Raw genomic sequence first — 13572 nt, forward strand, 5'->3', positions numbered from 1 at the left:
CCCTGTAACCTCAACAGGGATTCCTTGAAATACAGCCAGCTCTCCTGGACTCCCTTCCCTTTCATGTTAGTCCCCCAGGGGATCCTGGCCATCTGTTCCCTGAGGGAGTCAAAGTCTGCTTTCCTGAAGTCCAGGGTCCGTATCCTGCTGCTTACCTTTCTTCCCTGCGTCAGGATCCTGAACTCAACCAACTCATGGTCACTGCCTCCCAGATTCCCATCCACTTTTGCTTCCCCCACTAATTCTACCCGGTTTGTGAGCAGCAGGTCAAGAAAAGCGCTCCCCCTAGTTGGCTCCCCTAGCACTTGCACCAGGAAATTGTCCCCTACGCTTTCCAAAAACTTCCTGGATTGTCTATGCACCGCTGTATTGCTCTCCCAGCAGATATCAGGAAAATTAAAGTCACCCATGAGAATCAGGGCATGCGATCTAGTAGCTTCCGTGAGTTGCCGGAAGAAAGCCTCATCCACCTCATCCCCCTGGTCCGGTGGTCTATAGCAGACTCCCACCATGACATCACTCTTGTTGCACACACTTCTAAACTTAATCCAGAGACACTCAGGTTTTTCCACAGTTTCGTACCGGAGCTCTGAGCAGTCATACTGCTCCCTTACATACAGTGCTACTCCCCCACCTTTTCTGCCCTGCCTGTCCTTCCTGAACAGTTTATAACCATCCATGACTGTACTCCAGTCATGTGAGTTATCCCACCAAGTCTCTGTTATTCCAATCACGTCATAATTCCTTGACATCACCAGGACCTCCAGTTCTCCCTGCTTGTTTCCAAGGCTTTGTGCATTTGTATATAAGCACTTGAGATAACCTGTTGATCGCCCCTCATTCCCAGTATGAGGCAGGAGCCCTCCCCTCACAGACCTTCCTGCCTGTGCTTCCTCCCGGTATCCCGCTTTCCCACTTACCTCAGGGCTTTGGTCTCCTTCCCCCGGTGAACCTAGTTTAAAGCCCTCCTCACTAGGTTAGCCAGCCTGCTGGCAAAGATGTTCTTCCCTCTCTTCGTAAGATGGAGCCCGTCTCTGCCCAGCACTCCTCCTTCATGGAACACCATCCCATGGTCAAAGAATCCAAAGCCTTCTCTCCGACACCACCTGCGTAGCCATTCGTTGACCTCCACGATTCGACGGTCCCTACCCAGGCCTTTTCCTTCCACGGGGAGGATGGACGAGAACACCACTTGCGCCTCCAACTCCTTTATCCTTCTTCCCAGAGCCACATAGTCCGCAGTGATCCGCTCAAGGTCATTCTTGGCAGTATCATTGGTGCCCACGTGGAGAAGCAGGAAGGGGTAGCGATCCGAGGGCTTGATGAGTCTCGGCAGTCTCTCCGTCACATCACGAATCTTAGCCCCTGGCAAGCAGCAGACTTCTCGGTTTTCCCGGTCAGGGCGGCAGATAGATGACTCAGTCCCCCGGAGGAGAGAGTCCCCGACCACCACCACCCGCCTTCTCCTCTTGGGAGTGGTGGTCGTGGAACCTCCAACCTCAGGACATCGCATCTCATGCCTCCCAACCAGCGGAGTCTCCTTCTGCTTTCTCCCCCCAGACATATCATCTGGTCCACTCTCCGCATTGGTACCTGTGGAGAGAACATGAAAGCGGTTAGTTACCTGTGTCTGTGTTACTGGAACCCGGACATTCCGCTTACCTCTTCTGGAGGTCACATGTTGCCAAGCTTCTTCACTGGCCTCTTGGCTCCTCTGTGCAACCTGCTCTACATCTTTAGAGCTTTGTGCCCCTAGAAGGCTATCCTGAGTTTGGTCCAGAAAATCCTCAGTCTCTCGTATACAACGCAGGGTCGTTACCTGTTGCTCCAGACCTTCAATCTTCTCTTCCAATATGGAGACCAGCTTGCACTTTGTACAGACAAAGTCGCTTCTGTCCTGTGGAAGAAAGACAAACATGGCACATCCAGTGCAGGTCACAACAGCTGAATTCCCCCCTTCCATATTACCTACCTACTACGGAGCTTTCTCAGAGACGTTGGCAAGATGTAAGCCTCACTGGGCTCACTCCAGGCGAACTCCCAGGCAAACTCCTGCTGTGAGCTGCTCTGCTGTCCCCGCTGCTCCGCTGGTTCGCTGCCGCTCAGCTGGTTCGCGAGGCTCAGGCTATTTTCAAACAGCCAGGCTTCCCTGACGCAAACACACAGACACCCTAATGCCCGCCCCCTGCAGGCTAGCAGCCAATCAGACACTCACTCAGGCTCTCTCCCTGCCCTCCCAGCAAACACACGCTCGGATACTTCCTCAGCAAGCAAACACACACACTCGGATACTTACCAGTCCCAGGCAAACTCCTGCTGTGAGCTGCTCTGCTGTCCCCGCTGCTCCGCTGGTTCGCTGCCGCTCAGCTGGTTCGCGAGGCTCAGGCTATTTTCAAACAGCCAGGCTTCCCTGACGCAAACACACAGACACCCTAATGCCCGCCCCCTGCAGGCTAGCAGCCAATCAGACACTCACTCAGGCTCTCTCCCTGCCCTCCCAGCAAACACACGCTCGGATACTTCCTCAGCAAGCAAACACACACACTCGGATACTTACCAGTCCCAGGCAAACTCCTGCTGTGAGCTGCTCTGCTGTCCCCGCTGCTCCGCTGGTTCGCTGCCGCTCAGCTGGTTCGCGAGGCTCAAATGGAAAGACCCTGGACGAAATGTTGTAGCACTCATGGCGGAGTTGCAGAGGAAAACTGAACTGACTGGAGGCTGTACATCAAGAATCATAGAATCATAGAATCATAGAATATCAGGGTTGGAAGGGACCCCAGAAGGTCATCTAGTCCAACCCCCTGCTCAAAGCAGGACCAAGTCCCAGTTAAATCATCCCAGCTAGGGCTTTGTCAAGCCTGACCTTAAAAACCTCTAAGGAAGGAGATTCTACCACCTCCCTAGGTAACGCATTCCAGTGTTTCACCACCCTCTTAGTGAAAAAGTTTTTCCTAATATCCAATCTAAACCTCCCCCATTGCAACTTGAGACCATTACTCCTCGTTCTGTCATCTGCTACCATTGAGAACAGTCTAGAGCCATCCTCTTTGAAACCCCCTTTCAGGTAGTTGAAAGCAGCTATCAAATCCCCCCTCATTCTTCTCTTCTGCAGACTAAACAATCCCAGCTCCCTCAGCCTCTCCTCATAAGTCATGTGCTCTAGACCCCTAATCATTTTCGTTGCCCTTCGTTGTACTCTTTCCAATTTATCCACATCCTTCCTGTAGTGTGGGGCCCAAAACTGGACACAGTACTCCAGATGAGGCCTCACCAGTGTCGAATAGAGGGGAACGATCACGTCCCTCGATCTGCTCGCTATGCCCCTACTTATACAACCCAAAATGCCATTGGCCTTCTTGGCAACAAGGGCACACTGCTGACTCATATCCAGCTTCTCGTCCACTGTCACCCCTAGGTCCTTTTCCGCAGAACTGCTGCCGAGCCATTCGGTCCCTAGTCTGTAGCGGTGCATTGGATTCTTCCATCCTAAGTGCAGGACCCTGCATTTATCCTTATTGAACCTCATTAGATTTCTTTTGGCCCAATCCTCCAATTTGTCTAGGTCCTTCTGTATCCTATCCCTCCCCTCCAGCGTATCTACCAATCCTCCCAGTTTAGTATCATCCGCAAATTTGCTGAGAGTGCAATCCACACCATCCTCCAGATCATTTATGAAGATATTGAACAAAACGGGCCCCAGGACCGACCCCTGGGGCACTCCACTTGACACCGGCTGCCAACTAGACATGGAGCCATTGATCACTACCCGTTGAGCCCGACAATCTAGCCAGCTTTCTACCCACCTTATAGTGCATTCATCCAGCCCATACTTCCTTAACTTGCTGACAAGAATGCTGTGGGAGACCGTGTCAAAAGCTTTGCTAAAGTCAAGAAACAATACATCCACTGCTTTCCCTTCATCCACAGAACCAGTAATCTCATCATAAAAGGCGATTAGATTAGTCAGGCATGACCTTCCCTTGGTGAATCCATGCTGACTGTTCCTGATCACTTTCCTCTCCTCTAAGTGCTTCAGGATTGATTCTTTGAGGACCTGCTCCATGATTTTTCCAGGGACTGAGGTTAGGCTGACCGGCCTGTAGTTCCCAGGATCCTCCTTCTTCCCTTTTTTAAAGATGGGCACTACATTAGCCTTTTTCCAGTCATCCGGGACTTCCCCCGTTCGCCACGAGTTTTCAAAGATAATGGCCAAGGGCTCTGCAATCACAGCCGCCAATTCCTTCAGCACTCTCGGATGCAATTCGTCCGGCCCCATGGACTTGTGCACGTCCAGCTTTTCTAAATAGTCCCTAACCACCTCTATCTCTACAGAGGGCTGGCCATCTCTTCCCCATTTTGTGTGCTGTGCTGCAGCTCCAGAGCCTGTTCTGCACAGATCTCAAAAAGGGTAACTCTCCCTAGCCTGAAGTTCTTTTGCCACGGCTAGTCATCCCAGGCTTGCAGAAAGTCCTCTCCCACCGATCCACACTGGTTTCCCAGGACCATAGATTGTGCTGAGAACGGTGTAACTCATCCAGCAACTGGTCCTCTAGTTCACGCTGGTCGGCAGGGTCCTCTTCCTCCTCATTCTGCTCCCCCCACTCCAGTATGTTCTGCTGCTGCCATATAATATTCTTCTGCTTGTCAGGCGATTTGGCAAGTGAAATGCCAATTTCATCTGGCTTTAGTGCAATATTGCAGCCCGGGCAGGCTCTGAATATTCACATTTTCACTATAGCGGAATGGAGCGTTGTTGAGTTAATGCTGACTGAGCAATTTGAAAACAGCACAAGTCTATCAGGAAAGGAAGGATGGGGTGGAGAATGCAGAAATGTAGAATTAAAAAAACAAAAACAAAATAGAACCTACCTGGCTTCCCACGATTCACAGCAAAAACAATCCCAGGATGCATGCTGCTCAGCAGCAAAACAAAGGACCTTTCAAGAAGACTGCACCCTGAGTTTGCAGCAAACTGCTGCAGTGTGTTCACACAATGTGAATTGAAAACGGAACAGGTGTTCCGTGTGCATCCTGTTGGTGCGATTTGCATACTGTGAGTTATCTGATGCACATCAAACAGCTTTGGATTAAACTAGAGACACAACCTAAGATTCTGGAGCACAATTCTGGACCAGTGGGGGCTTTTGCTTCTCGTTTCTGTGGCGGCTGAATTGCAGAGTACATGGTGCCCTGTTTGTAGTGCTTTCCTCCACAGACTCATTGCTGCTCTATGAAGTTGAATTGGCTTTATTTCTTTTCAAAGTCTCCTTGTTGGTGACTGGGAATAAGATATGGAACTTTTCACCTCTACATTACTGGTGTGATGGAGCGCAATCCACTAGTGAGTGAAAGTCATCAGTGGTATCGCCTTCTGTGAAGTAAGTTGGTTGGCCTCAGGCCAGTTCCTCATAGCCAGCCGTTGAGTGGGGTATGGAGACTGAATGTCACTGTCTCCTCTAGAGCTGATTTATAGGGTCAAGGCTGAAAACACTCTCCAATTTGAGTGCAAATGGATGGGAATCTTGTCCTGCTTCTACCTATGCTGCACCTACCCAGGAATAAACAGAGCAATTCAGTTTCCAGGGCCATCTAGACAGCAAGGGAAATATAGAAACGTCCGTGAGCCCTTGAATAAAATTAATTGTGGGGGCAAGTCAGCAGTATTTCCGTAAACATAGCCAGCAGCATGATCCAGACATGAGGATGAGATGGCATTGATGCCAACTGAATTAGAGCACTTGTGGAAGGGCAAGGTTGTGTGTAGCTCTTATGGCTCTGGTAAAAAGGAAGCATGAAACAGACACTCTGAGAAATGAAAACCTTTTTAATTCGCACGCTGTGGTGGAAGTCTGACCAACTGGACTCTATTCCCCCAAGCTATGAATCCAATCAGCCTTTTTCTCTTCGGATTGTGCTGGCCTGTCCCTTCCCACACGGCCTGAGGAGCTACCTGCAATATTCCCCATGCCTCACTGCAGACTTCTCTGGTAGATTTATGGAAATAACAAAACTGTACCATGAAAGCCAAGCCCTTTTATGCACCATCTGTTTTCAGTCCCTCCCTCCCCAGTTACATAACTTGTGTGAGACAGCTTTGCTGCCTCTGTGGCCAGGAACCTGGCCTGGCTCATGCCCAAAGGGATCCTTATGGGGCCCAGCTGAAGCCCAGCTGTGCTTGAGGTGCCATGCCTGGCCTGTATCTGGGAATGCCTCATGGGACGAGGTCTGGGGGCACCCACTTAGTCTGTTCAGTTGTAAATTTGGCTTTCCTTTTTAATTCATAAAGCTCTCTGCTTACCACAGATTCCGCAGGGGACACGCTGAGGCTACCGTGTCCTTTATTTTGAATCTTCTGTTCCTGTAAGGGGAGAACAGCCTTAGGCACTTCACTTCTCCCCAATAAGTTCTGAGTGGCTTGGCCTATATTGTACTGCTGCGTTCTGTTGTGTAGCTTTGTGCTATACTGACTCTGAGAATGTCCTGGTCACCTGTGCAGAAGAGCCCTATCTCTTCCCCCAGCTATCTCTAGTAGGACCAGTCCATGCACAACTCAGAGAGCAGAGTATCTCTAGGCAAAATGAGGTAGGAGGGCAGGGAGTCCCTCCCGTGTATAAGAACGGGGCTGAAGAAGTGTGAGAGCATTGCAGGGTATCAGGAATCGAGACTGTTAGTGGGCATAAGTGCAAGGGAGGCAGAGAGCAGGTATAAAGAGGGACCTGCAGGACTCTGTCAGGTGCTGCAGATGCAAAGAGTGTCAGGAGAAGTGTCAAGTGGGAGCGGGTGTCTGGGGGTCAGGCAGATGGATAAGTGTGAGTCTATCAGGCAGGGATAGTTGTAAGCATGCAAAGTCTCAGGGCTCCTTAGAAGCAGGTTATTAACTGAGATGATCTGTTTTTATTTCCTCAGAGCTCTTGTCTATGCCAGCCGTAAAACGATTTTCTGTGTCGTTTGCAAAGCATCCGACTAATGGTACGTTTGCTTCCTTGATTCGACGTTTCCTCATGCTTCTAAACTCATCCTCGCGTTCCGTTCTCTCTGCACGTCATTCTGTGTACCCCTCCCTTCAGCCTTCTCATGTTCCTCTGCGCGTCTGTGTATCTGGTGTCCAACTGTTCCACCATTTTCCCTGTTGTCTCATTGTGACTAACCTGCTCACTTTGTGTTACTGTCTGTGAGGGGCCCAGGCCTGGGCAGGCTGTTAGAATCCTGGCAGCCTGTTTATTCCGACTGACCAACCAAATGTGAGCAAACAAGAATTGGATCCTTTAACAGTTTCAAATTCTGTACTGGCGTCAGCGTCTTCCCCCATGCTCACTCTCCATCTCACTGATGGTGTGGGAGGCATAGCCGTGCAAACCCTGCAGCACAATCTGCCTTGATAGTCTGTATCCTGAGAGAAGCAATGAGTGGCTCTCTAGTCCGCTGTGCATGGCAGTGGAGGAAGAGCGAGGGCAGCTCTGGGGTTAGATGGCGTTAATAAGTGAGGCAAAGGCAGCCTCCAGCTGGTGGCCGTGGAAAATGCAATCTACTGAGGTGAGAATAAAAGGATAAAACAGCAGGGATCCCTAGCATTTCCTCTAACCAAGCTGCCCCTCAGCACAGTGGCCTTGGTAGCTCTGATTCTCTCCTGGTCTCCCACCTGCACAGTGTCGCTTGCAATGCTAGTCCCTCTCATGTTCCCCCCCCCACACCATCTCTCTTCATCCCACACCCAACATGATGGCATTGGTAGGGCAGGTCTCACCTTTTCACATGCCCCCTTCCCCCAAGCATGGTGTCATTGGAGAATTCACTTTTAATCACACAAACAAATATGGTCCCAAAGGAAGGTTGTGGAATGTTCACTGACATTCAGAAGGGCAGCGCCTTGCTCCTTTGCTGTGGGAAATCTTCCCCACTGAACCCATGAAACTCAGAGACTGGGCTCCATATTTGTTCCCCTCTTCTTAGCCAGGAGGGAGGGCAGCTGTACAGTCTGCTTTGCTTTCCCCACCCTAACAGCAAGGAATAGGGGAAGAGTGGCCCTGCTCCTTGTGTGCTCCAACTCCCCTGTTCTGTGTAGCTCCTAACCTGATGCTGATTCTGTGCATCTTTAGATGTTATGAAGACAGTTGGTTCTCCTGGTCTGTCAAATGGCTCACAAGTATTTGCTCTCTAAGCCTTGAACATAAATGTTCAGAAAAATTCTGTTTTACAGCTAACATTCCTACCCATTCCTCATGGATAGGGAGTGGCTGGGACTGGAGCAGGTTATTAAGAGTCATGAGTATAAGTACTTCTCTCTTAGTTGGAAGAAAAGGAGTACTTGTGGCACCTTAGAGACTAACAAATTTATTAGAGCATAAGCTTTCGTGAGCTACAGCTCACTTCATCGGATGCATTTGGTGGAAAAACCCTTAGTTGGGTTAGACTGTCTCTTCTCAACCTGAATGCTGGTGCTCAGTAAACACTCTGTGATCTAGAAGATGAATCTAAGAACAGAAAAGAACCATCATAAAGCACAAAGCTAGAGTCTGGCTAGTTTCAGAAGGGTGTGTTTGCACAGCCAAAGGTCTGCACGGGCTAGCCTGCCTGCACTGGTTGGATTTGTGCTGGGTTCAGGTTACAAGAACAGGGAAGACAGGGCAGCGTGGGCTTCAGCATGGATAGTTCAAGCCTGACACAGACCCTGAGTAATGCTCGGCAAACTAGTGCACTCTGAATGCTGTGCTATGCGTCTTAGCTGCTGCTGTTACCCACGCAAGTGGGATTTTTGCTAGCTCAGGTAGTTTAGCCTGTGTACAGCTTCTGGTGTGTAGACATACTGAGTCTCCAAGCAGGTCAGACCATGGGAGAAATTACCAGGTGGACTCGGTCTCATTCTGTGCAAAGGGAGCAGCTGCATGGCTCATTCCAGTATTTTTCTGAAAATAGTTTGGTAAGACATGTGGCATGTGGAAGCCAAGCTCTTCCTTTATGGAGCAGCCTTCCATAGGCCTCCCCCCACTGTAACAGCAGCCTGATGCCCATAGAGAGAGTATAGAGGGAAATAGGGCACCCACAGTTTGTGTTTGGGGAAAAAAAAGTGCTCAGAGCATAGGGCTCTTTAATCCGTCAGACAGAAACAACATGAGATCCAATGGCTGGGAGGTGGAGCCAGACAAATTTATAAAATACTTTCTACAAATACATTAGAAGCAAGAGGAAAACCAAGGACAGAGTAGGCCCGTTACTCAATGAGGGGGGAAAGACAATAGCAGAAAATGTGGAAATGGCAGAGGTGCTTAATGACTTCTTTGTTTCGGTTTTCGCTAAGAACGTTGGTGGCAATGGGATGTCTAAAATAGTGAATGACAGTGAAAATAAAATAGGATCAGAGTCTAAAATTGGAAAAGAACAGGTCAAAAATTACTTAGACAAGTTAGATGTCTTCAAATCACCAGGGCCTGATAAAATGCATCCTAGAATACTCAAGGAGCTGACTGAGGAGATATCTGGGCCATTAGCAATTATCTTCCAAAAGTCATGGAAGACGGGAGAGATTCCAGAAGACTGGAAAAGGGCAAATATAGTACCCGTCCTTAAAAAGAGAACTAAGGACAACCCAGGGAATTACAGACCAGTCAGCTTAACTTCTGTATCTGGAAAGATAATGGAGCAAATAATTAAGCAATCAATGGGCTTAAATTGCAGCAAGGGAGGGTTAGGTTGGACATTAGGAAAAAACTTCCTAACTGCCGAAGTGGTTAAGCACTGGAATAAATTGCCTAGGGAAGTAATGGAACCTCCATCATTGGGGATTTTTAAGAGCAGGTTGGACAAACACCTGTCAGGGATGGTCTAGATAATACTTAGTCCTGCCTTGAGTGCAGGGGACTGGACTAGATGACCTCTTGAGGTCCCTTCCAGTTCTATGATTCTGTTAAATGCAGGCTAGAAATCAGGTGCACATTTTTAACAGTGAGGGTAATTAACCACTGGAATAACTTACCTAGGGACACGATGCATTCCCTGTCTAAATCCAGACTGGATATCTCATTTGAAAAGATCTGCTGTAGCTCGACCGCAAGCGATGGGCTCGATGCAAGAACCACTGTGTGAAATTATCTGCCCTGTGCCAGAGGCTGGACTAGATAATCATAATAGACCGTTCTGGCCTTAAAATCTGTGACCCCAGGAGGAACTGGGCACCAATATCACGAATCCCACAGTGTGTGAAGGGAAGGAATTTAGTTGTCTTTCCACACTGCCTTGAGGATGACAATACAATTCTATGGAGTGGGGCTGATACGTTTCCCAGTGTTTCTTGGCACTCTCATCTTCTTGGAGAAAGATCTTGGAGTCATCGTGGATAGTTCTCTGAAGACGTCCACCCAGTGTGCAGCGGCAGTCAAAAAAGCAAATGGGATGTTAGGAATCATTGAAAAAGGGATAGAGAATAAGATGGAGAATATCTTTATTGCCATTATATAAATCCATGGTTCACCCACATCTTGAATACTGTGTACAGATGTGGTCCCCTCATCTCAAAAAGATATACTGGCAATAGAAAAGGTTCAGAAAAGGGCAACTAAAATGATTAGGGGTATGGAACAGGTCCCATATGAGGAGAGATTAAAGAGGCTAGGACTTTTCAGCTTGGAAAAGAGGAGACTAAGGGGGGATATGATAGAGGTCTATAAAATCATGAGAGAAAGAGGGGTGTGGAGAAAGTGAATAAGGAAAAGTTATTTACTTGTTTATATAATATAAGAACTAGGGGCCACCAAATGAAATTAATGGGTAGCAGGTTTAAAACAAATAAAAGGAAGTTCTTCTTCATTCAGCACAGAGTCAACCTGTGGAACTCCTTGCCTGAGGAGTTTGTGAAGGCTAGGACTATTACAGTGTTTGAGAGAACTGGATAAATTCATGGAGGTTAAGTCCATTAATGGCTATTAGCCAGGATGGGTAAGGAATGGTGTCCCTAGCCTCTGTTTGTCAGAGGGTGGAGATCACTTGATCATTACCTATTAGGTTCACTCCCTCTGGGACACCTGGCATTGGCCACTATTGGTAGACTGGATACTGGGTTGGATGGACCTTTGGTCTGACCCAGTATGGCCATTCTTATGTTCTTATGGGGGCTGTAAATAACTTGTGCCCCTCTGCATTTTCAGAACCTCCAGGTGACCTGTTCTCAGCTAATTTCTCAGCCTCCCTGCTGGCTATTTTCCACCCTTGCTATATTCTCCAAACCATACATTTTTCTTCCCCATACACAGCGCTCAGGATTCTGGCACCAAAGGCTGTATCTGAATTTCTTGGTTCAGTGGGAGAAGGGCCAGGCCTGGGGCTACCTTTCTTGTTTTGTAGCCTGGCCTGGATCTTAATTACACACAGGGTAAAAATGTGTTCTTGGGGTTTGTTCACTTTAGAAAAACTAAAATCTTGGAAAGAAACAACCTAAATGTAAACGAGCTCTTCAATGGGATTATACCCTGGGGGCTGAAGGTTCAGCGTATTGGGTGGTGAGGAGAGTGCTCTTCCTACTCTTTGGGGCTGGGGGTTCAGCACATGGCCTTTTCCCCACCTGTCTCCATTTTCTCATTTCTCAGCTACCTTCTCTCTCTCTCTCTCTCTCTCTCTCTCTCTCTCTCGTCTTCTGTGGTTCCCTTCTCCTGTAGACGTGCTTGAACATCACCGTGTTGCCCAGCTGTTGTGCCGTTTTTCCTCTGACTATGCCATGAGACGGAATATCTCCTTGGATGCCACTCTGGCCCACCACCTACATCAGTGTTCCTACCACCTGCGTCTCTTCAGGAGCTGGCTGATCTCAGGCCAGGATGACTTGGAGTGCCTCTACGGTACTGCACGCTGCAGCTGCCTCAAGCCCACGCTCTTGTAGCTGAGCGGGGGGTGCTGTCTGCTTGAGAATGCAATGTATGCTGTGCTTTCTAAAGTAGGGAAAGCATTTCCCTCTCTGCCTCTCTGAGAGCCTCGGGTTGGTGCTGCAGTGAGGCATGTGGGTGGTTGCATCAGGGCAGTTTTGGAGCCTGAGGAAAGTACTTTCCGTGTAGGGCTAATAACTTCTGTGTAGCTGGTAACTTTGTGCTCTTCGTCCTTGGCAATTGCACAGTGCCTCCTTCCTCTAGTCAGAGTGGGTACTTGTGCTTCCCTTGTGGAGCCATGGCCAATGTGGATTGGGGTGCTTTCATCTGTCTCAGACACTGCTCCAGCAGCTTGATGGACTTCTGATATAACACTCTTTCTCCCCATGCCCAATCCCCAGAGAAGTGTAATCCCTATTTCCCTTCAGTTTAATAAAGGAGGTGAGGTGGATGACTGCTGTGTGGAGAAGGATGGAGAATCAGGAGACATATCATAAGAATGACTGAGCAGCCTGAAACCCATGAGATTAAACTGTTGCTTCTTTGAGTAGTGTGCTTATGGGTGCTCCATGTCAGGATGTGCGTGTGCCTGTGCGCTCTAGATTGGAGACATTTTGTCAGCTGTGTCTGTGAGTTTGTGCCAGTGCCTTAGGCACCCTCATGTTCTAGTACGAGGGCATATAGGGAGGGGTGGACCCGCTGCCATTCCCGGTTCCTTCTCAATCACTTGCAGTTTGAAACCGAGCATCACAGGGTTTGCTAGCTGGCGTCAAGGCTGGCTACGCCTCTTGTGAAAATTTTCTTTTTCTTAGTATTTTTTTCTTTATTTTTGTTTAGCACAATTTGTGCTTTTTAATAGGTTCCCCTCCCTTTCTCTCTTTTGCCCAATTCAGGCCTTTGATCCATGGGCTCAAGTGTGGGTTATGCCCAGGCTGTTGGGCTTCAAACCTGCCAGGCCTGCTATAAATCTTTCCCCCACAACAATGGACATTTAAGCTGCCTCAGGGAGTCTCACGTCCCTTCCAAATGTCAGATCTGCTCAGGGTTTAAGAGTAGATCTAAGAAATTGAGAGAACAGGCTCAAATTCCTGTTAATGGAGACACCCACAGGATCTGAGTCATCCCCCTATATGTCAGATGCTTAGAGAGCTCTGGTGACCGTCTCTTCTGTGATAGTAAGCAAAGACCTGGGGGCCCTTCGGAACCGTCTAAACCATTGAAGAAGAGAACGCCACCTTTCCCAGAATAGGATAAGAGAAAGGGAAAGTCAACCGCAGTTGTCCCCCATTACAGGTACCTCTGAGGCTCCCATCCCCTTTGGAACTGAGACCACAGCGCTCGCTAAGGTCACTATGCTGCATATCAAGAAACCATCTGGTAAATTACCTGAAGTGGTACTTACATTGCCACTGGACTCCCATGCCTCCAAGATGTAAGCACTCCAGAGCTAAGCCAAAATCATTGTCTGTGCTGCCTCTAGCAACCGGACATAAAGGACGTGCCAGTTGTACTTTTAGTACCATCTCGGTACCACTAGATGTAGTAAGAGGCCCTGAAACATAAACCCGTGTATCAGAGGCCTGGTCTGAGACCTAAAGCCTGAACCAAAGTACTTCCAGGCATTGCTAAGCAAAGCTGAGCTGTGAGCCAGAGGCAGGCCCTAATTGCAGAACTTGGGAAGAAAAGGACACCTAGAAAGCACGCGCTAATGATATAAGTGGTA

The 13572-nt window shown here is 48.7% G+C and overlaps 1 protein-coding gene across 22 annotated transcripts in view; it reads left to right on the top strand.

The window, feature by feature from the left end:
* PPIP5K1 (diphosphoinositol pentakisphosphate kinase 1) overlaps positions 1-13572 on the top strand; it is a 216118-nt gene that overhangs the window by 104163 nt on the left and 98383 nt on the right. For 11 of the 22 annotated variants that reach the window (XM_043494215.1, XM_043494218.1, XM_043494213.1 and 8 more), the window contains 2 exons: positions 6907-6969; positions 11646-11825. The exons of 6 other annotated variants lie outside the window; for them this stretch is intronic. In XM_043494215.1, the coding sequence (XP_043350150.1) occupies positions 6907-6969; positions 11646-11825 (243 nt within the window). The remainder of the gene's footprint in view (positions 1-6906; positions 6970-11645; positions 11826-13572) is intronic. 5 more of the 22 variants (XM_043494211.1, XM_038418426.2, XM_038418432.2 and 2 more) reach the window with 2 other exon arrangements.

The sequence above is a fragment of the Dermochelys coriacea genome, chromosome 10 (genome assembly GCF_009764565.3).
Source record: "Dermochelys coriacea isolate rDerCor1 chromosome 10, rDerCor1.pri.v4, whole genome shotgun sequence".
In the NCBI taxonomy this organism is placed as follows: Eukaryota; Metazoa; Chordata; order Testudines; family Dermochelyidae; genus Dermochelys; species Dermochelys coriacea.